The sequence below is a fragment of the Monodelphis domestica genome, chromosome 1 (assembly GCF_027887165.1).
Source record: "Monodelphis domestica isolate mMonDom1 chromosome 1, mMonDom1.pri, whole genome shotgun sequence".
NCBI classification, from domain to species: domain Eukaryota; kingdom Metazoa; phylum Chordata; class Mammalia; order Didelphimorphia; family Didelphidae; genus Monodelphis; species Monodelphis domestica.
Window position 1 is genome coordinate 21733458 of NC_077227.1, and position 23506 is coordinate 21756963.

At 43.0% G+C, this 23506-nt stretch overlaps 1 protein-coding gene across 1 annotated transcript; it reads left to right on the forward strand.

Annotated features, from left to right (window-relative positions):
- The first annotated feature begins 728 nt into the window (after positions 1-728).
- On the forward strand, positions 729-21008 carry CDK1 (cyclin dependent kinase 1). The gene is made up of 8 exons (XM_007478276.3): positions 729-881; positions 7028-7087; positions 9598-9754; positions 11121-11244; positions 12830-13000; positions 16677-16840; positions 16924-17065; positions 20384-21008. The coding sequence occupies exons 2-8, from the start codon at positions 7051-7053 to the stop codon at positions 20480-20482; spliced, it is 894 nt and encodes a 297-aa protein (XP_007478338.1). The 5' UTR covers positions 729-881; positions 7028-7050; the 3' UTR covers positions 20483-21008.
- Positions 21009-23506: the final 2498 nt, after the last annotated feature.

Here is a 23506-nt window from a genome sequence, read left to right on the forward strand (position 1 = left end):
TTATATATCTATATATATATATCTCATGGCAGAAGAGTGGTAAGGACTTGAGGGTTAAGTGACTTGCCCAGGGTCACACGGGAAGTATTTGAGGTCACATTTGAACTTAAACCCTCATAATAATGTTTTAAATGCATAACATGAAAGAGAATGACCAAGGAAATGAATTCTATAGAAAGAAATCTGGTTCTGCAGACTCCAGGTTAAGATTCCCTAATCTGGAGTCTATGACTCTTTCCAGATCATAGGTGGCTCCGGGAATAGAGCCCTGGACTAGTCCAAACCTTCCTCAGACACTAATTAACTATGCAACCCCAGCTCTGCAAGTCACAACCTCTGCCTCAGTTTCCTCATCTCTGAAATGGGGATAATAGTAACTGCTTCCTTGTTGTGAGGATCAAACGCGTTATTATCTGTAAAGCGCTCTTCAAATCTTAAAGCGCTACATCAATGCTAGTTATGAATGATATATGTCCCTTGACGCTTTATGAACTAGCTCAATAGCTCCCAAACCCTCAAGGGAACAAATATCGCCCTACCACGCAGTTTGCATCCGACGAGAAACTACGAGACTAGAATTGCGGGCGGGACCAAAGCGAGCTCGCGACGCTTGCGGCGGGCTCAATTGGCGCCCGTCCTCCTATTTTCGGTCGCCGCCTTTTCACCGCTGTTTCGCGCCGCCGCCCCCCCCAGGAAAGCGAGCGGAGGCGTGTCCTCGCTCTGATTGGTCGCTTTGAAAGACTACGGGCGCGCTGATTGGCGGAGCGGAGACACTTTAGCGCGCTGAGTTTGAAACTGGCCTCAGTCGGCGTCCCCGGAGCTGAGGTGGGCCAGACGCTTTTGCAGTGCTGTTGCTATCCTTTCGGCCTCGGCCTCCTTAGGTAAGCGGGTCCCGGAGCGGGGTCAGGAAGCCGTGACTGGGTCGGAGGAGGGAGTGGGGCCAACGGAGCCTCAGAGGGGCATCCCTATCCGCATGGGGTGACGGACCCCCCCCCCCGCCTTAGTCTCCTCTTCTGCAAAGTTGGGGCGCGGCGTCTCCGGGGCTCCAGGGCCCTCCCACTTAGGACCTTGTTGGGCTCCCTCTTGCCTGGAGCAAGCGCGGGGTGGGGGAAGGGGGGAGATGGGCGGGCTAGGATCTCCAAGCACGAGCTCGCGGCACGGGGGCCATGTGCCCAGGTGCCCCGCGTTCTTCCCTTTCAGTGCAGAGGGACTCCCCGCTGGGCAGCGCTGCCCCTGCGGGGGTAGGCGGGCTCGGAGCCCGGAGCCACTGAAGCTGGGAAGGGGCTGGGCGTACTCCTTGTGGGACCTGCGGCCTCGCCCGGCTCCTGGCACCGAGTAAGGAAGTGTTTGTGTTTGTGCGCGCGCACGCGCACACCCCCTCCCCATGGGTGGCAGGGGACCCCACCCCCACCCCCTGCCAGGCCTTAGGTTCCCCTTGGAAAAGAGGGGTATAGCGGAGCCCACAAGAGGAAGGGAGCGTAAGCGTGTGACCCCCATGGGTGGTAGCAGGGGCCTCCTCGGGCCTTAGGCAACCCCAGGAAAACAGAGGTACTGAGGAGCCCTCAAGATTCTCGCACTCTGACATTCTGGACTATACCTAGCCACCCCCGGAGATAGGCAGCAAGGGGGGAGCCCTTGGAGAGAGGTGGCTATTGGGGGCGCTGTCCCAGCCACCATTAGCAAGATCCATTTCGGTGACAACCTTGGAGCCCCATCGGTACATTTATTCTTGGGAAATCTTGAAAATTGCTGTCTCAGTGGCCTATCTGGGCCCCAGTGTCTGATATTCTACTGTTTGGTAAGGGACTTGGACAAGATCTCTAACTTTTGGGACAGCTTAGTGATTTAGTGGATACAGAACCAGGCCTGGAGAGATCTTGAGTTCAAAGGTGACCTCAAACAGTAATAGCAGTGTGACCCTGGGCAAGTCACTTAACCCTCATTGCCTAGCCCTTACCACTGCCACAGAACCAATACACAGTATTGATTCTAATATGGAAGGTAAAAGTTTAAAAAAAACAAACCTTCCAAATTCAAAATAGATATATATATTTCTCCCTATGTCTACCTTATCCTGTTGGGAAAACAAACCAAGAAAACCCCAAAGGACAATTAAATCTTATTTGCTTTGTCTATTCCCTCTCCTTTCTCCCCTCATTCTGTCCTTAGACCTCTCAGGAGTGGGTGCCAGGCTCAGACTTCTGGGATCCTTTAGTCATTGCAGTTCTCAGCTCTTGCAGAATGGCTTATTATCTAAAATGTGGTTCTGCTTCCTGGAATCTCCTTTACTCTTATCTCTTCCCATGTTTCTCTAAAAGTTTCTACATTTTTTTTCCCATTAGATTGTAAGCTCCTTTAGGGCAGAGACTGTCTAATGCCTTTTTTGGGATCTCTAGCATTTAAACAGTGCCTGACACATAAGTAGGTGCTTAATAAATGTTTGTTGATTGATTCTTACAGCATAGTAGTAGTCCTTGTATTCATATAACATAATTTGTTCAGCCATTTTCTAATTGATGCCTCCTCCCCTAACTTGGTTTCTAGTTCTTTGCCACTACAAAAAGAGCTAGAAATATTTTATATATCCTTTCCTTAATTATATTCTTGGGGTATAGGACTATACCAGTATAAAGTATTGCTGGTTCAGAGAGTAAGCACAGTTTTTTAGTAACTCTGGAGGCATATTTCCAAGTTACTTTAGAATGGTTGGACCAATTACCAGCTCTACAAACAGTGCATCAATGTGCCTGTTTTCCTCCAATGCCCTCTAGCATTTGCCATTTTCTTTTTTGCCAATTTTACCACAATGATAAATATGCAGTGTAACTGTGATTGTTTTAATTTGCTTTTGGAACATTTTTAAATATGGCTATTGATAGCTTAGATTTCTTCTTTAGGAATATACCTATACCTATATCCTTTGGGCAGTTATCATTTGGATTCTTTCCAACTCAAACCTATCATTTTATCCAGGATCATTAGTTTGCCAAGGTAGATTATTAAAAAATGGTCATTCCTGTTTTGTTTTGGGGAAGCTAAAGTTTTGAGAACTGGAGTGACCTGGTACAAGGGTCATCTAGCTAGCAAGTCTGGTATTCTTTAGGGCAGGCCATTAGATAGTGGAGTTTAGGGCTGAAAGAGATCTGGTTAAATAGGTTTGTTTTATGGGTGAGTCAGCTGAGGCCCAGTGAGATCTAAGGGCATACCTTGATAGGAAAACCTGTAGCTGAAATCTCTACACAGAGCACTGGGAGAAGCCCAAGGCATGTTAGAAAAGTTTGCAAAATGCAGGAAGGTATTAGGGTTTGCTCTTGAATAGAAAATACCTGTCTCCATTTGATACTTATAGCTGGTGATGCAAGTGCCAAAGGAAGAAGCCAAGTCTCAATAACTTGTCCATGGCTACACAATTGATCAATGTCCTTAATAGAGTGTTTAAATATTATTTGTGTCCAAAGAATCTTCCAGATCAGTTTTCTGGACAGCCAAGATATGATTCATAAAAAGGAAGCAGAAGGCATAACTGACCCTGTCCTTCTAAGAAATGGATAGCTCATGCCTGTGAGAAGATAACTCTCGGCTACACAAACCACTTGCAAAGGATATTTGCCTAAAAACTTTGAGAATTAAGAAAAATAAGACAAATTAATTGATTGAACACAAGACTGACATTTTCATATTGAACTAATTCTATTCTTTATTATTATATATATATAGTATAAGAATATAAGATATTCTTATATATCTTATATCTCATATATATGAACTTTATTCTTATTCTCAACATCTTACAGTCTGGCTTCTGAGCTCATCCTTTTACTTGAATTGCACTCTCTAAAGTTACTAATCTCTCTTAATTGCCAAATCCAATGGCCTTTTCTCAATTATTATTCTCTTGTCATGTAAACTCCAGTGGCTCCCTGTCATTTCCAGGATCAAATTAAAAAATCTATCTGTTTGGTCTTCAAAGGCCTACATAATCCTGCTCCCTCCTACTTTTCCAGACTTCTCATCCCCTGCTACATGTTCTTCAGTCCAGAGACATTGGCCTCCTGGCTATTTTTCAGAGAAGACACTTTCATCTTTTAGCTCAGGGTATTTTCTCTGACCATCCCCAATGCTTTCTCATCTCCACCTCCAGGCTTCCCTGATTTCCTTTTAAAATCCAGGTAAAATCTTATTTTCTACAGGAAGTCTTTTCCTATCCCCTCTTCTAATGCCTTCCCTTATTTACTATTAATCCTATATATAGCTTCAATGTTTATTGACTGACTGTCTGAATGGGCTCATTCATTTTGGATATGGAAGAAAAGGTTCTTTTATACGTTGTATAAATTTTATGATTTGTATAAATTAAAAATTGGTATCCAGCCTTTCATGATACATGTTTCTTTCCAGAGAAATAGTTTTAAAACTAGAAAGGACATTTCTAGTCTAAGAAAACAGTTCAAGAACTTTGCTACTCTGAGAGTGTGACTCCGGTGTTCTTTGACACCTTATTTATATGTGTGACATCTCTTTTGTCTTCTATGAAGATAGAAAGGATAAGCATGAATGCTTGAGAGGCTTCAGGCTAGAAATGGGGAGTTGACTAGGAAGACCCAAGTTCATGTGCTTCCCTTGAGGGTGGTGGGCCAGTCACTTGATCTCTTTAGTTCTCTAGGCCAGAGATATCAAACATGACCTGACGATTAAAGTGTGACTAGGAGATATTTAACAAAATTCATAAAAATATGTTGCAACATAGGGTTGGTGGCCCTATTTCTATTTGAGTTTGACATCAAAGTGCCAGGAGATTGGTCCCTGCTAAGTGAGCTTACATTCTACGGGCAGTGGGGGAGGGGATACAATCTATATACACAGATAAGTAAATACAAAGTATTTCCAGGAGTGAGGGAAAACTAGGAATCCAATAGGACCTGGTCTGTGAGCTGATCATTGTAGAAAGAGACATTTTTAGAGCTGGAGATAAATAGGGAGAATAATATTCCAGGCATAGAGGTACAAGATGGCATGTGGGATTTGGGAGTCAGCAGAGCACAGCCTTTTGAGACCATGAAAAAGGTAGTCCAAGCGATTATCCTACTCCACCCTACCGACTGACACTATGCCTCCCAAACCATGAATACAAAATAAAAAGACCAGTGTGATCTTTAGTTTTATGTAACAAACTACTGTAATAAGGTAATAAAATGCTGATGGCTATACTTTTAAAATTTGGACCATCAGTTTGCCACTGAAGTTTGTTTCTTAATAAAATTTAGCTATATTTTCAAATTTGATAACAGTTATTTTGTTAGACAGAATTCTCTATCATTCATTTCTGAATGTGTTTCTACACGCAAATCCATTTTATGTGGCAAAAATTAAAAAGGAAAAATGGTAGTTAAGTGAAACTAGCCATGTATATGGACCACATTAGCTGGCCACTGAGGTACATCCCCCAGCTCTCAGATCCATAACCTATATATTAACCATTTGAGCAGTATATGTGATATTCTGTCTCCATCTCTGTTTTAGAGGGAGGAAGATGCATCTTTTTCAATTGTTCTATGTGACCAAGGCTATCAAGCATATTGAGTTTGCTGGTTTTTTTGTTTCTATTATTGCCACTGGCTGCATATTTCCTTGGTTCTGCTTCCTTTTTGCATTAGGTCATATGTTTGCCCCTGCTTTCTTTGAATTCTAAATATTCATTGCTTTTGTGTCACCATAATTTAATTTTGGCTCTTAATTTATATTTGACAGAGCAACAATGTCAGATTGTGGGTTCTGATATAGTTTATGTCAGCCCCTTTACATTAAAAAGAACACTGAGGCTCAATATTCTGTCCAAGGTCATGAAGCTTTTGGGAAGGATTACCCCTCTGGTTTGGTTCCTAGGGTTCTGAACAGTGTGTCAAGGAATTTAATTATGAATTTATTTTTCTTTACTGATTCAATGAGCTTAACACTAGATATTGTTAGGGATATGACCAAAAAACAACTGTTGCTGTCCTCAAAGAACTTAAACTCTTTCTCTTAAAATTTTTTTTTTGTTTAGGGTATTTTTCCATAGTTACATGATTCATGATTTTTCCCTCCCCCCTCCCCCCTGGAGCTGACAAGCAATTCCACTGGGTTATACATTTGTCTCTTTCTCACACACACAACAACTTGAATGGTAAATTCAACTCTTAATTGCATGATAATATATTTAAAAGTCCTTTGAAAATCATAAATACTACATAAAGTGTCAGATATGATCATCCTATCATAACCTAATAGCAAAGGAAAAATACAAACTAGATCATTTTAGAATAGTAGCATGAGGGAGTCGTTAGAATGTTGGGTTTGGAATCAGGAGTTCAAATTCTGCTTCTGAAACTTCCTAGCTTTCTGAGCTAAGCAAGGCACTTAACCTTTATATGCTTTAGGGAGCTCTCTAAGGCTGGCTTCCTGAGCAGCCTGTCTTGATGAAGAAACTTTTCCATCATCAGACTTCTTTATGTCTCTAGTGCTCATACTTGTATTCTTGTTTGAGTGTTTGTCAGTTAATGTTTGAGTTTTACCTTTTTAGTCATTTGGAAAATGCTAAGTAATTCACCTTTAGTATTGAGTGCTTATTACCTGAACATAATGAGAAAGAAGAGACAACCCAATTCCTACTGGCTAGTTATTAATAGAGATCAAGACTGGACTTGTGACTTTACTGGTCTAAAGAATTCCTAGATGAGGAATCTCCTGTCAGTTCAAGTCTACATTCTCTGTTATCCAAGTCCTTTCTAGCTCCCAATCAAAATAGTTAGAACCATTTTCTTAATGTGGAGAGAGTAGCACCATAGTTACCTATGTAAAAATAGGTAGGTCTTAAGGAGGTCATTAAGCCTCAGAGAGGCCAAGGAAATTGCTCAGAGGCGCATGGCTTACATGGGTCAGGGAGAAGTTGAACCCACATCTCAGTGTAGCTCACTGACTGGGCTACATGGCTTCTCAAAAGTAGAAATTCTTAGGGTATGGACTCACTTTCATTTTTTTTCCATTTCAGAGTCTCCAGCATATTGAATAGCTATGGAAGACTACACGAAAATAGAAAAAATTGGGGAAGGTGAGTCACTTATGTAACTTTCAACAGGATAATAAAAGAAAAACTAATGAACCTTTTCAGACTGGCCTTAGTAACCTCCCAAAATCTGTAGTGTGGAGAACTACACATTTGTTAACATTTGAATGCTAAGTGTTGGGGGGGAGGGTGCAAGCAGTGAGAAAGGGACCGATCATCCTGGAACATTTGGTAAATGCCTACCAAATGCCAGGCACTGTGTTATGTACTATAAAGAGGGACAGAAGACCAATCTTTGCTCTCAAGGAACATAAACCAATTGGAGAGATGATGTGTATCCCACTATGACAAGCAGGATCAATTAGGGGGTAAAAAGATGAAGTAACATTAAGGGGGTTCAGAAAAGGCTTCTAGAAATGAGGTTTTGGTTGGGATGTGAGAGAAGTCAGGGAATCCAGGAAGTGTAGAATGAGGAGGGAGAAAATTTCAGGCAAGGGGGGATAGTCAGGGAAAAATGCATCCTCATGTGAGGAAGAGCAAGGAGTCTAGTGGGGCATAGGGTGACTTGGTTAGACCTGCACTTGAGGAAGAACAGTTTTGACCCCAGAGTGGAGGCTGGGCCCAGCTAACCAGTACGAGTCTGATAATCCTGGTATAAGATGAGAAGGGCCTGGGTGGTGGCATCATCTGAGGAAAAATGGGATAAATGTAAAAGATTAGGAAGATAGAATCAATAAGACTTTGCATAGTTAGATATGAGGATTGAGTGAGAGAGCTCCCACCTCAGCATTGGAAGGGTATAATATCCCAAGCAGTAATAGGGAAGTGAGAAAAGGGGGAGTGTTTGCGGGAAGAAAGAAGATGGGTCTATTGGCGACTGAGTTTAAGATGTCTATGGGATGTTTGGTTTGGGATTCCTATGGGTACTTAGAGATTGGAGACTGGAAGTCAGGAGAGAGGTTGGGACTTGGGTGCAGTAGGTATGGGAGTCATCTGAATAGAGATGATCATAGAATCCATAGGAACTGAGATCAACAAGTGAAATAATACTGGGGGAAGAAAAAGCCTTGGTTAGCAGGAGAGTGAAAAGCCAGCAAAGAACACTGCAGATGCTGGGGCGTGCAATCAGTAAGACTGGACAAGTCATTTGATAGAAGAAAAGGAAACCCAGGGGTCTAGGAAGGAAAGCAGTGAGGGGGTGAACTGGACGGATGATGGTACCCTTGATAGGAATAAGGGAATTGGAACAGGAGAGTAGGACTAGACTAGATCTGGAAATCATCTGCAGAGATGATAATTAAACTCAGGGGAGTTCAGAGAATATAAAGAAAGAGAAGAGCTGATGGATGACTCAAATCCAGTGGTTGGTTATTAGTATTCCCATTCTCTCTAATTGTTTCTACTTGGCATTTTCCAATTTAGTTACAGGAATAACATTTCAGTTACCTGGGATTAGTTATATGATACCCACCTCTACATACTGAAGAGGAAATTTAAGATGATAGCATTTGAGCTCCAGGGCACCCACCAGAAGTGTGGTAACTTAGCCTAGGTTCCTTGTGGTGAACTTATGGCACCTGGGCCAGAAAAGGCATGTAGAGACCTCTGGGCCGGTGCCCAGCACCGTCAGAGTTCATTATGAGAAAGGCAGAGGCACTCAGTCAAGTTGCTCCCCTTCCCCTCTCCACTGGCCTGAGGACATTTTTTGCTTGACCTGCCCCTCTGCTTAGCAGCCCAATTGGAGCACTTTCTCCCTCCTGAGTCTGAGGTAAGGTGGGCAGCTCACAGGCAGCAGAGCTGGAGGGGAGCAGAGTGCTCATTCCCCTCCCTAACCCTAAATTCATTTTCTTTCTTTTTTTTTAACTCATATCTTCTAAGAATCAATCCTTTGTATTGTTCCAAGGCAGAAGAGTGGTTTGGGCTAGGCAGTGGGAATTTAAGTGACTTAATTCTAACCCTTAGGATATTCCTCATTTCACTTGCACCTCTGCCCAGCAGCCTAATGGAAGTGCTTCCTCCCTCCCCTTTCCTGGGGTAAGGGAGGGGGAGGGCAGCATAGTGTGGTATGCAGTCTCTAAAAGTTAACCATCACTGGCCTAGTTCATACCTATAAATGACTCGTAAGCTGAAATCTGAAACCAGATCCTCTTGACTTGACTTGAAATTTTAAGGTGTTTTATGACTGAAAATCCGATGTTTAACTAACACTGCCACCTTCCTAAGCAAAGTAGGAGCATTCCTGGTTTCTCATTGTTTTCATAAAAAAAAAATGTACTACAGAAGTAGATGATACAGATACATAGTCAATGCCAAGCCCTCCCCCTTAACTGAATAAATGTTATGTTCTATATTTGGTTTTGTGGAAGTCATCTCCTTAACAAAGAAGAGTAAAAATCTCCAAGCAAAGCAATTGGATAGCACATTGTTGAACATTCACAGGAATAAAAAATTATTACATTGACTTAGAATGTTTTTATTTGTTTTAAGGAAGGAGGATAGTATTTTTGTTTTGGTAGAAGGCAAATATTTATTGACTTTTTGTTTGTTTGTCCTAGGTACCTATGGTGTTGTATATAAGGGTCGACATAAAACTACAGGCCAGGTGGTAGCCATGAAGAAAATCAGATTAGAGAGTGAAGAAGAGGGTGTTCCAAGTACTGCAATTCGAGAAATTTCTCTGTTGAAAGAACTTCGTCATCCCAACATTGTCAGGTATGGAAAAAGTTGCGGTTTGAAAGCGATTAAAGTTTTCACACCATTTTAAAACTGACTTTTGCATACTTTTTCTTCAAAGTTTTCTGAAACAATTCTATTTCAACAATGTATTCAGCAGTTTATGCTTTGTAGAAAGGCTAGGTGTTGCTTAAGAATGTTGGTGTCTCAACAAAGAACCTTTTATATTAGTAGAACAAGAGAAATGACTTACCTTCCCCATGGTGACAGAGGAAGAGCTATGTTTGGGCCCCAGGTCTGCAGACCCTCCATCATAGCCCTGTGCTAACCAGTCTCTGCCTGTGAACCATTTGATTTAGAAACAGTAAGTGCCCAAGCCATTGTTACCAGTGGAAAATAGATACAACAAATGCTTGTCCAGTGTGTAGGAGGTTCTCCCAGTGCCTGTGTCTCCTTTCTTGAAATCCCTTTCAGGAACTCCAAGTTTTTATCCCTTCCCTTACTCTTGCAAAGAGAACATCTTGATATTTGGACTTGATATAGTGTCAGATTCTTTCTTTTGGAAACCCTTCAGGTATCAGGCCAGTGTGCAAACAGTGCTTTAAAACTCCATTTGCTGTAAGTTGGGATTTCCTGTAGTCAACTTTTTACATTGTTATAAGTAAGAGAGGGATATATCATGAGAGGATGGTCTGCAGGGCACAGATGCAAAGGATGGAGGCAGGAGACCAAGAGGGAAAGAATTCTGAAATGTTGAAAAGAGGGTTGAGCTGAAAAACACAGAAGCAGTGAGTCTCTGGGCTTTGCTGATTGCAAGCATCTGGGAGGCTTTGCTGCCAAGCAAAAAAAATCCAGGGTAGATTCCCCTTACCTGTGCATTGCTGTTAATACCTGTGGTTCCTGAGAAGATCCTTGAACTGAAACTAGCCTGACTCAATGTTCATTCAAGTGCAGCTATGAAGGCTCTTCTTGAGGAGACATTTAGATCCTTGGGACTTTTAGTGAGAGGGAATTTAGTATTAGGGTTATCCTATTTCTTTTTTAACCTTTTCCTATTTAATTAAAACACTTCCCTAGTTACTGAATGGACTCTGTGTTAATCTCGGACCAGGCTCCACCCTGGTCAGAGTTAACTGGTTGGTTTTCAACCCACAGTGTAACATCTTGTTACTAGCCTAGTTCAATCCATCTCATCCCATCCCCAACACCACCCTAATACGAAATCAACTCTGGAAGTTCGTAGTTTTTTCCAGAAACTACTCTACGAGTTTCACACTTGACCATTCATAGGCATGTTTCACAGAAAATATCTTGCGTGCCCATTTGACAGCTTTGAGTATTTTGTGGAAGTGAGAGACTAGAAATATTTATAAGATGTGTTTACAAGATTGCTTTTTATTTCTAGCCTTCAAGATGTACTCATGCAAGATGCTAGACTATACCTCATTTTTGAATTCCTTTCCATGGATCTCAAGAAGTATTTGGATTCTATCCCTCCTGGCCAGTATATGGATTCTTCCCTTGTTAAAGTAAGGCTATTCCTACTAGTTGGTTAGTAGATACTGATTTTTGTTAGAAACGGCTGGGCTTCCTTTTGATAGGGCACTGACTGGCTGGAGTGCTTCCAGAAGAGGACAGTCTGTAATGGGCCATATGAGGACTGGTAGAAAGAAGAAGCTGGGAGTGTTGGCGTGGGGGACAGAATAGCTATTTTAGTATCTGAAGGTCTGTCAGGCAGAGGAGGGATTAGTCTTGTTGAAGGTAGAATGGAGGCAAGCTTGCCATTAGGACAAAATATGCTTTCCATTAGAGTTATTCCAAAAGTTGAAGGGGCTGCTTTGGGAGGTGGTGGGTTCCCTTTCACTACAGGCCAGCGGACCACCTTTCCATTATGCTGTAAAAGGCGTTCAGTTTGTATTGAGTTGGCTGCAAAGGTCTCTTCCTGTTCTGATTCTGGAATGGGAAGCTGAATTTCAAGTATTTACTGATTCATTCCTTATAGTTTATTCTCTCCAAGCTGGAACTTATAATGAGTATTTCCTGGTTTGTGGTACTACTTGGAACCTAATTCCTCATGCCTTTCAAACTAGGAGAGCATGAGCAATCATTCAAGCATTTCTGGGCAGCTACTCCATATCAGGCTTAGTTCTGAGCATCCAGTATAAAAAGGTAGAAAAAGAAATAATGCCTGCTCTCACTGTTCAATTGAGAGGGAGGACTGGTGTTATGGGTAGAACAAAGAACAGTCTTTTGTCCATCCAAATCCCAACCTCTTCCCAGGCCCATTTCTATAAAGATAGATTCGTAGAAACCGGGCACAACTGTTTTGTTTCCTCCTGGGCTCCATGAAGTAAATACCAAGAGGTCTTGATTGTCATGTGACATAATAGTGACTTAGGTCATTCTACCACTCTGTAAATTTCTAAGGGTCAGTTGTGTCCTTTATAGTTTGATGTTGGAATTTTGTCCTTTATGTGAGGATAAGTAATCTCTTCTTACACATGCTAGAATAATTAATTATAACATGAATTGCCTGTTTTCTGTTGATATTTTTACTAAGCTCTTAATTTATGTGACATCTTATTTACTGTATTTATTATATTGTAGATGGCATTTAGTTTTGGCAGTTTAAGTGCTTTTGACTGCTTCTGCCTGAGCAGAAATCCTTTTAAAGTTCCCCAAACATTTTTGATGAAGAGGTTCTTCATGATTAGTCCTTAGCAAGAAGGACCCTAATAAATTGTACTTAAAATTGAGCTTTGTTGATAATATCCTTTCATTAATAGTGGTTATCAGCTTTCAGGACCCCAGGCGCTTAAGTATGGGTTTTTTTGGTGATTTTTATATAACATGTCAGCACAAAAGGTTCTAATGGAGAAGAAATTAAAGTGATGAAAGTATTGAATGAGTTTAAAGTTGCAATGGGGGGGTTATATTGTAACTTCAAAAAGACGAATGTCCCTATAATATAACTATATAAACATGTTTTATAATGCAGAATGATGTACCAAAAAATGGCTCTGATAAGGCTTAAGTGGATAACTATTTATGGTTATTAAATTATTATGCAATTTCTTTGAGCTACATTTCTAATTTATTTTCATTTTTCTTCAGAGTTATTTGTACCAAATATTACAAGGCATTGTCTTTTGTCACTCACGAAGAGTTCTTCACAGAGATTTGAAGCCTCAAAATTTGTTAATAGATGATAAAGGTGTAATTAAGCTAGCCGACTTTGGACTTGCACGGGCCTTTGGAATACCTATAAGGGTATATACACATGAGGTAAGAAGAATTGAAAGAATTTTTTCTTATTCTAAAATTGATATTTTCTAACTATCTTGTAGATTGGCTTTACATTTGCTTTATTATTTAGGATTTTAAAACCTTTACCTTCTGTCTTCAAATCAGTATGGACATTAAGTGACTTGCCCAGTGTCACACAGCTTGGAAGTATTTTTATCCCAGATTTGAGCCTGGATCCTCCTAACTCTAGGCCTGGCTCTTTATCCACTGCGCCACCTGACTGCTCATTTTTATTTATTTTAAAAAATATTTTATTTTCCCAATTACATATAACAATTTTCAACATGTTTTCTGTAATTATAAGATCCAAATTGTCCCCCTCATTTCCACGCCCCATCTTTTGGAAATAGTAAGCAATTTGATCTGGGTTATGTATGTATTATACAAAACACACTTCCATATTAAGTCACTGTCATAAGAGAATACTCACCGAAAACCAAAACCCAAAATGAAAACAAATAAAGTAATGCAAACAGTAGTCTGCTTTGACCTGCATTCCAGCCCCACCAGTTCTTTCTCTGGAGATGGAGAGCATTCTTTGTCATAAGTTCCTCAGAATTGTTCTGGATTGTAATGTGGAGAGTAGCCAAGTTTTTCACAGTTGGTCATTCCACAGTATTGCTGTTACTATGCAGTGTTTTCCTAGTTTTCTTTCTCTTGCATCCGTTCATGTAGGTTTTTCCAAAATCATCTTGTCTATCATTTCTTATAGCCCAATAGTATTCCATCACCATTATATGCCACAATCTGTTCAGCTGTTTCCCAGTTGATGGACATCCCCTCAATTTTTAGTGCCACTAAAAGAGCTTCTATAAATCTGTTTTTATAAGTAGATCCTTTCCCTTTTTATGATATCTTTGAGATACAGACAGATCCAGTAGTGGTATTACAAGATCAAAGGATCAGTTTTACAGCCCTTTGGATATAGTTCCAAATTGCCCTCCAGAATAGTTGGATCAGTTCACAACTCCACCAGCAATGCCACATTTCCTCCAACATTTATCATTTTCCTCACTGTCATATTAGCCAGTCTGATAGGTGTGATATGATACCTCAGAGTTATTTTAATTTGCATTTTTCTAATTAAGATATTTAGAACATTTCTTATGATTATTGATAGCTTGTGATTTCTTCATCTGAAAACTACTTGTTTATATCTTTTGACTGTTTGTCAAATGGGGAATGGCTTCTTTTAGAAATTTTAGTTAGTTCTCTATACATTTGAGAAATCAGACCTTTTATCAGAGAAATTTGTTCTAAAAATTTGTTCCCAATTTGTGCTTTAAAAAAAATTCCTTACTTATAGTGAAAGGAAGCATTTTCTCCTAAAACTGTCTCCTTTTTCCTTGTTTAAGTGGAGTTGGGATAGTCAGGCGACCAAATGGTTGGCTAGAGCCCCGCTTCTTAGTGTGGTCCCCTTGATCAATAGTTGGTCAACATTGATTAAGCACTTCCTGTGGGCCAGGCATTGTTGTGAGGGTTGGGGCTACAAATAGAAAGAGACAGTTCCTGCCCTCCCAGAGCTTAGATCAAGTGAGGGAAGACAGGCTGAAGGGGCAGGGGGAGCGGGGGAGGGGGGGGCACACAGGGTGACTTATGGAGTGTGAAGGGTTCCACTAGGCAGTTTTGAGCCCTCGCTCAAGAAAGGTTATGGGAAGGCACTGATATGCCTGCAGGGCACAAGAAGGCGGTAGGGATTGAAACTGGGTCAGACATGGTGGTGGCCTTCCTGGGGATGAGCTTCTGCAGGGGAAGCCTGATATTCTTGGGTCAGAGCAGCCGATGCAGAATGAATGGAGCCCCCCAAACTGCCACCTTAGCCCTCCTTATCAGAGAGGGGAGACTGGGAGGTCCCTTCTCCTGATTGGATGCCCTGAAACCTGGGGGCCGCCGAGGGCCTGTCAGACCTCATTAAATGCCGGGCCGCCGGGGCTTCCCTGAGGGCCCAAGCATGAGAGGAAAGTTGACTGCTGTGCCCGTGGATACTTTTCCATTTGTGTAGAGCTGGCTTTATTTGTGTGGAAGTGATTTGTGGTTGGTTGGTCTTGGCAGGTAGACTCCCTCCCAGGGCTTTACTGTTGTCTTCAGGTATCTGGGAAATGCAGCCCCCTTTGGGGTGGGGGGGTATAGAAGATAGCCTCGGGCTGATGAAAGAGAAGGGGGGGGCACAGACAGGGTGAGATGGGAATGGAGTCCCAGGGCCTGGAGAGGGGGGTGCTGTGATAGAAGAAGCTTGGAAAGAAATGGAGGGCTTGAGGGGTGACCCTGGAGCTGGGAGGGCCAGTCAGCAGGCTAATGAGGTAGGCTGGGAATGGGGCGGCGAGCCCTGAACCACCGTAACGTGGCCGCCGGGCCTGGGAGGGGGCAGTGGCTGCTTCTACATTCTTGAGTTGGGGTTTGGCAGGGTATGGCGGGTACAAAGGACTGAGATCAGAGGGGTCATTAAGAGGTCCCAGAGTAGCAGAGGGAAGCGGTGCAGCCCCTGGGCCAGAAGGATGAGGAGGCTCTGAGGTCATAGGCTGTTGGGAAGGGTGGACCAAGGCAGGGTCATGGAGGAACTGGAGACTCCACAGTGGGAGGGGGGTGTCAGGAGGCCCCTTGGGGGGGGAAGGCAGGGGTCAGATCAGAGAGGGACACTGAGGAAGGAAGGAGAGAACGGCCGCCAGGGTCTGGCTCCAGGGAGGAATGTGGAGGCAGTGCCAAGGGCAGGGATTCCAGCTCCAACACCGATGCTGTGTTGGACCACCCCCACCCCCCGAGCTCTGCTGTGGGGGCCCACACACACCCGCACACGAAATTTCACTATCAGAGACGAAACGGTGTTGGGGTTGTCCCCCTCCCACCCCTTCCCCTCCTGAGCCCCACTTTTTTGTTCTTTAAAGGGCTTGGCCGGGGGCCCTTCCAGCTCTGGGGGATGCTTGTGACTTGTTGAGGCGGCAGTGCTCCCTTTTACCCCAGGCTGTCCCGGCCCATCCTGTGCCTGGTCTGGCCTCTCTGTGGGGCGAGCGTATCTGATCGCTCCCCCTTACCCTGGGAGGGTGGAGAGCAGTGACCCAGGGCTTGCCTTTGGGGCTTCGCTTGGAAGGGATGGTAGGAGGGATGGACGGAGCCAAGGCAAGTCTCCCTCTGGAGGAGACATTCCGGCTGTGATCGGCCTGGCAGCTCAGTGTGGCTTCTCGAGAGCCAGCCCGCCCTGGGCCTTTAGGACTTCTGCCTCCTTTCCATACGAAGGAGGCTCATGACCCCCGGATGGGGGCCTCCCCTAGGGGGCCCCCCAGAGCTCGAGGGGCTGCCCAGCACCTCCTTGGTAAAGTTGCGTGTAGGAGAGAAGAAGCACTGCGGCATCTGGGTCTGGGTCTGACCTGGAGAAGGAACCGAGGCCCGGCGGCTGTCTGGTGCTGCAGCGTCCTTGAGCTAGAAAATGGCTTTTCTATTTTTCAATACAAAAAAACTACTTTAAGATGAAAAGGCCCCTCGCTGGGCTGGGTAGGGCTGAGGCTTAATGTCTGGGGCCGTCGCGGCTTTTCAGAACCTTCCCAAAAGAGGAAGTGATGTTGCCCTTCCTTTGGGGGCTGCTTCGACCCGCAGGCTCTGACCAGTCTCCTTCCAACAAGGATCCGCTTAACATAACTGAAGGAGCGCCTTCTCCCCTCAGGTGGTGACGCTGTGGTACCGGTCTCCGGAGGTGCTGCTCGGCTCGGCCAGGTACTCCACCCCGGTGGACATCTGGAGCATCGGCACCATCTTCGCCGAACTGGCCACCAAGAAGCCGCTGTTCCACGGAGACTCCGAGATCGACCAGCTCTTCCGCATCTTCAGGTAGCGCAGCGTTCCCATGTGGGGACTCGACGTGCTTCGGGAGGAAGGGCGCTCCCCGCCTTTCACTGACTTCTGTGTTGCAGGGCTTTGGGGACTCCGAATAACGAAGTGTGGCCGGAAGTGGAGTCGCTGCAGGATTACAAGAATACGTTCCCTAAGTGGAAGCCAGGCAGTCTGACGTCGCACGTCAAGAACCTGGATGAAAACGGCATCGACCTGCTCTCTGTGAGTAGCGCGGCTGGGAGGGGGCTTCGGGCCTCGGAGTGGCGGCAAACGCCTAATTTGGAAGCTCCTGCTTCAGGCATCTTTTCACTTTAGATGTGTATGTTAGACATGGCCTGTGTTACCTACAGCTGCATATCGGGGTTAAGCTCTTTTCTGTACTTTATTTAGGGTGCTCCTTCATTTGGGGTCTTTTCATTTTGAGTGTGATTGGGGAGGAGGTTGTTTTGGTTTGGGGTGCAAGAAGTTGTAGGTATTTTTTCCAGCCTTACAGTAAAAAAGGATCTTGGTTTTCTGGCTCTTGAATCGAGGAGCGTTTTGATGTGGTGGTACTTGGAGGAATTCAGTAGGAAAAGCAGGGCAAGATTTGGAGGCTGGGAATGCTGGGCAATAAAAAGAAAAGAGATGTGGGTGCCCTGGAGGGGGGGGGGAAGAGGAGGAGAAGCGGAAGTGGAAATAACAGGTAATTAATAGAGCCAGGAGGCCATAAAGAGCTGGGAGTGGTTCAGCAAAGTAATTGTTGAGTAGCTTCCAGTAATGAGGGTTTGTTCTTTCTGATCTGACATTTCCCTTTTCCTTTTTTGGCATTTGCGCTGTATTATTTCCCTATAACTAATCATCAAATTTTTATCTAAAAAGTTTAAGTTTATTCACTGTTCAGAGTGTTACTGATTTTTTTTTAAAGGGCTCGGTCTAGAAGTGATTGCATTCGCAATACTGAAATTTCGAGATCCCTGTAAGATTTAAGGAGAGAAAAAAGGATTAACTCTTATTAGCAAGGCACGCTTTAATTCTCTTCCTTTCTCCCATCTCCAGTTAGTGTTTCATTTCTTTAAGGTGTCTGTTCTTCCATTCATCTGTGCTATCCTCACTTCATTTCTGAGCTTGCTCCTGTCCAGGGTTCTTACTTTAACACTATTGCTTACACCGTTTCCCTTGAATTCACTAGAAAAAGTTTAACAGATATTTACTGTAAGCTTTTGTCTCTGTTCTTCTAGTCCTTCTTCCACATTTCCAGTAAGGAAGAAAATGACTATCATTTAAAACAACCTTCTCCTTGTCTGTGCAGTGAGCCATTCCTTAAGTTTTAAAATTGAAATGACTTGTTCTTGCCTTTGTTTGTCCCTCCCACTGAGCTCTTCCCCCTGACCTCAGCCAAAGAAAGGAAGACAGACTTCCCCAGAGATGCTCAAGAGTCCAGCAGAACAAACCCCGCCATTGTTGCTGCATGTAAATGGGCCACCGCGGCCAAAGATGGGGGCGTGTTTGGTCTTCTGTCTTTTGAACTGATCAGTGTGATCAGGTGTTTACAAAGTTTTTCTCAGTTGTTGTTGTGGTTTAATTGTTTTTGAGCCCTTCCTTAAAGCAGACAAGCGGTCACCTCTGAGGGGAATGTGCTTGGGGTCTGCCAGCTCCCCAACAAGGAGCGACGGACGCTTATAGCGCGTCAGGCTGGGTTTCCTGGTCTTCTGGTCACGCAGCTCACTGGTTTACATCAGGCTGTAGAACCCCCACGCCCCGGCAGCATTCCTGTTCATAGTTCCTTGTGGGGCGGCAGCCGCGCCGCTACATCCACATATCGGTTTGGGCATCTGTTTTGTTTCCAGTTCTTTGGCAGCACAACACGGGCCGCGACCAGTCTCTGGTGTCTCTGCTTCTTTCTGGCCCTGCTCCCCACCCGCTCAGTCAGGAAGGAAGCGACTGTTGTGGCCTGGAGTTGAAAAGAGATGCTAGGAGAATCCGGTGTCCGATTCTGTGAAGCGTGACTCCATCCGCCCCTCCGGCAGGGTGCATCTTCTCATTGAAGCCTTAGGGGGCACTCGGGCATCCACAACTTGGCTTTCCATATTCAGGGCCTGATCGCATCCAGTGGCTATTTTGTGGACACGATGACTAAAGGTTCTTTCTTTAATTTGTCATCGTTTGTCATTCACTGCTTGCATCTTCTAGCGTGTTTTGTTGCCAAACACAGAGTGAAAATGACTGCTGTGTCTGTGCTTGTACAGGTTAGTTCACAGGACCACCAGAGGCCGTCTTACCTAAACACCCCATTTTAGGTGGGCTGCTTGTCCCCTCTCCTTGTCTGTCCGGGCTGTGAGCCATTCCCTAGTGTTAAAAAGCAAAGGATTTGTTTTTGTTTAGAATCTGTCCCTCCTGCTGAGCCCCTACCCCGACCCAGCAATGGGGAGTTGATTTAAAAAAGACAAACACCTCCATGGCCATTTGGTTGGGATGTGCAGCCCACCCCGGGAGCCTTCCCTTGACACAAATGAAGATAGTTAAGCGAAACCAGCTCATCCCATATTTGCTGGAAGATACCCACCATCGTGTGCATGGATTCCCCCCGCCCGTCTCCCGCAAGCATAGGCAGCTCTTGCCAAGAAAAGGGGTCTGGTGGTATTCAGTGGAAGCTCCTGCTCCTGCTCCTCTCAGGCCCAGCACTTTCTCATTCATCCTTACCTGGAGGATAACGTTCCCTTCTGTTTATACACATCCATTGGCTGGTTCAGCCATTGTGGAAGCATCTGCTTTAACTGCTTTGGGGGCTCAATGTTTGACGGCAACCCAGGACCGAGTGATGTGTTCCTGTTTGCCTTAGACATTGTCTGACTTGTGTGTGCCTGGAGTTCGTCTGTCTATCTGTGTACCATGTTTGTATGCTACGTTAGGATTTCAAGGGTATTTGGAAGGTGCTTGTTCTAATGTGAAACTAATGTCTCTGGTCAGTCTAGCCCGACTTACTGCCATCCTTCTTTTTTTATTCAGTGTGTTAATTGATTTTTGCCTACTACTTAGTAAACTGGAATATATGATCTGATGCATTCCTCCTCACAGCCATCTACCCTTTGTTGTTTAAGGCATACTTTAAGCAATATTGAAACAACTGCCATTAATTGCCATGAGTCCTGCAAAAGCAGCTTAAAATTACTCTTGCAAATCGCTTTCTCTTAGCCAAAATTTTTTATTTTTTCCTCGCCTATATTTATATCCCTGCTCGTAAACTATGATCTTAATGCTTTTGTGTTTTCACATTAACAGTAACAACAAAAGGGGAGGAGTGTTGGCACTTAGGATTTCTTAGCACTGATGAATTTTAGGGGGCTTGTTTTCTTTTAATTAGTGCTCTTGGTTAAGGCTGGCATTGGGTGGCATTAAAAATTTCCTGAAGTGAGACATTTGTGCTGTTTGGAGTTGATTAGTTTAAAATATTTATGCTTGAATTTTAACTTAATGCTTGTTGATAGACATTAATAGAAAATTTAAATAGATAATTTCTCTGGTACAACTTCCTGAATAAGTATCCATTTCTTTCTTTTTCAGAAAATGTTGGTCTATGATCCTGCCAAGCGAATTTCTGGCAAAATGGCATTGAACCATCCATATTTTAATGACCTGGACAGTCAGATTAAGAAGCTCTAGTTGTCCAGCCAAGCGATTCCAGGGGTTTTGTATCAAGAATGGATAGTCCTCTTGTAATGTTGAACTCTGTCAACAGTTGTCTTTATATATGTGTTTCCTTTCTTTGTTGTAAAATTGAAGCTGTCCTGTTTTTCCAGGGTGTTGCTTAAAACTGTAAATATCATTATAATGAATAATGCTCTATGTAGATCTCATCGGTATAGCTGTTTTGTTTTCTATAAATAAAACTGTAAATCCAGCATTGATGTGCAGGGCTTGGGGGAAGTTGGAGCTCCTTTTAAAACAAAATTCTCCTAGAGTTCTTGCATGTTTGAGATGTTATTTAGGAGCATAAATCAGACTCAATTTTATTATGTTATAAAGTATCTTAAAACCCTTCCTTGGGTATTGTATGTTGAAATTGGATTCCTATTGCCTACAACAATGTGAAATTTAAATTTGTCTCCGCATCAAAACCATCCACAGTGAAGGGGAAATAAGGGTATGGACTTCAAATTATAATACCCCATTAAAAGTCTAAAATGCACTAATTTTAAGTTTAGAGTATTCGTGTGGTAGGATATAATATGCACACATAGACATCTTTCCAATGGCTTTCTACTTTATAACTCAGAATACGAGAAATGATATGAATTTGGTGGTATACCTCAGTGCCTTATAAAATTAAATGTGAAGATGTGCTAACGTTTCATAGCTAAAATAAGTAGCTCAAGTAAGGGCTGCCTTTCTCTGAAGAGCATGTAGCAAATTCACAAGCTATCCTTAGTTATGATGTGGTTGAAATGAGTTGTTCAGCTTTAAGTAGAGGTGTTGACCATAGGAAGGAGCTGGCTGAGCATCCGGCTAATAGGGTGAAATTCAAGCCCCAACTCCCCATGTCATTTATTTGTTATTTTAATGAAGCAGAGCATCTTGACTAAAACAACTGTTTTTGAAAATGGCAGTGTGGGGGAATCGGATAATGCCAGATCAGGGTGACAGTTGCTACTGCTCCTCAGTGGCTTCCTAGTCGTTTTTTAGGTACAAGATGAGCCCTTACTTTCTAGAAGAGTGTTGCCGGGCTTGGACGTGTGCAGAGGGAGGGCTTAGTAAGGAGGTGTATGAAAACTATTTTTGTTAGGTCCCCAGTCACAGGGCTAGGCAGAGCAGCTGCTTCCTTTCGCCCTTCCCTGCCCTCTTTGGCCTACCAACAGTTTGTCATGGCCAGAAGCATCAGCCTACCATGCTGCGTTGCCTGGCTTTTTTGGGCTGCTTCTTAGGACTTGTTTCCTGCTCCCTACATACAGCCCTTTATGTGGCTGCCCTCGCCCCTTCAGTCATTATAATTTTGCCCTCTCTGTGTTTGGATCCTGGGACATAGACATTTCATTTTGAGCTGCTGTGGGAGCGTTTGTAGGATTGTTCATTGGCTGTGGAGCTACTCATTTGTCTCAGATGCCTTGAGAGGTAGCAAGACCCCACGCATTTGGCATCAGGGAAGAAGCCCACGCAAGTTTTCCATTCTTGAGAAAAGGCTCTCTTGGAGGCTAGCACTTACTGATCCATGTCTGTAGGAAATGGAGTACGGGCATAGTTTGGCATGAATTAGAAAATGGTTTGTGGTACTCTACCTTCTGAGTTATGAAACTTAATACTAAATTATATTGATAGTTAGAAACTCTATGTTCCATGTTGATGAAAGGTCTTCACGTCACTGCATGATGGTTTTTAGTCAGCATGAACAAGTCTAATGAGCACTTGAGGCTTTTTTTCTGATTGATTGGAAGTTGATTTCTTCTAAATGGGCTCCGCGGTGCCTATAATACAAGAGCTGATCAGAGCGATCTCCACTGGGCTTAGCATTTGGTCAGCTGGAAGGCATTACTGAAAGCCACTGTTTTCAAGTTAAAGTTTTAGCAAATATTGGGTAAATATAGAAGAATCAGAGGTGCCCTCCTTTACTGCATTTGTTTTAAAAATCAGAAAATGGAGGCATAGCACATGTTCTGTTGGAAAGTATTACTAACTGGCACTTTACATGACATTTCGGTCTTAAGGGATGGATAATAAAATTGCAATTTACAATTATGCTGATGAATGTTACTTCCTTGAAATAATTTATAATGTATTTTCCACATAAAATCAAATTATTTAGGCTAATATAGTTTTATATGCTCAGCTTGTTTGGTTTTAAGTTCCAACTTCCTGAGAAAGGATTCAGGCCTTTTGTACTGTCTAGTTACCTAAATAATTCACTTCAAAAGTTAAAAATAATTGAATTGACTATATCCTAAAGTCTTGGACATTTAAGATTCTTTATCCAAGGGAAAAAAAATTAATCCAGGAAAATAGAAGTTGTTGGATTGAAACTGAATTTATGAATCGGTAGTGAAGTATGATTTCTTCCCCCCCTCCAAGAAAACAAAGCAAAACACTGGATATTTTATCTTGAATACATTTGGAAGCAGCTTTCATAGAATCCAATAGGCCAAATGTATTGAAATAGCCATGGTTTTGAGATAGAAGGTTTGAAGTAGAAGTATAACTGGAGAACCCTTTGGGACTCATACTGGGAGTGGGGACCATTAAGAGGATCAATTGATCCACAGGGGGGGGAAATCCACACCCAAATAAATAGAAACAATGAAGAATATTTAAACAATGCTAAAATGAGTATAATTGCTACCATGTTGTATCCATTCTACCATCAATTCATGGGAATACATGTAGCATATATTTAAAATATGAAGGATAGTTTAAAAGTACCCTTATGAAGCTAGATTCTTAGAATTGTCATAGGAAAACTGAATTTTTAAAAATATCATTGCCTTCTTTCTTAAAATCAATATTAAGTATTGGTTCCAAAGAAGAGCATTTGATATTAAATGACTTGCTCAGGGTCACACAGCTAGGAAGAATAACTGAAATTAAACCAGTTCGGGACTTTGGCACCATCCATGGTTTCCTGACCATACGTTTTTTGATTTTACCTGTTGATAATTAGAGTTGAAAGGGAGTTCATAGATGCTATAACTATGCACAGTA

Excerpts from the sequence above, each read along its gene's own strand:
- CDK1 (XM_007478276.3), top strand. The coding sequence starts at position 7,051 with ATGGAAGACTACACGAAAATAGAAAAAATTGGGGAAG. Across the intron at positions 7,088-9,597 it reads AATAGAAAAAATTGGGGAAG|GTACCTATGGTGTTGTATAT; the intron begins GTGAGTCACTTA and ends TGTTTGTCCTAG. Across the intron at positions 13,001-16,676 it reads TAAGGGTATATACACATGAG|GTGGTGACGCTGTGGTACCG; the intron begins GTAAGAAGAATT and ends TTCTCCCCTCAG.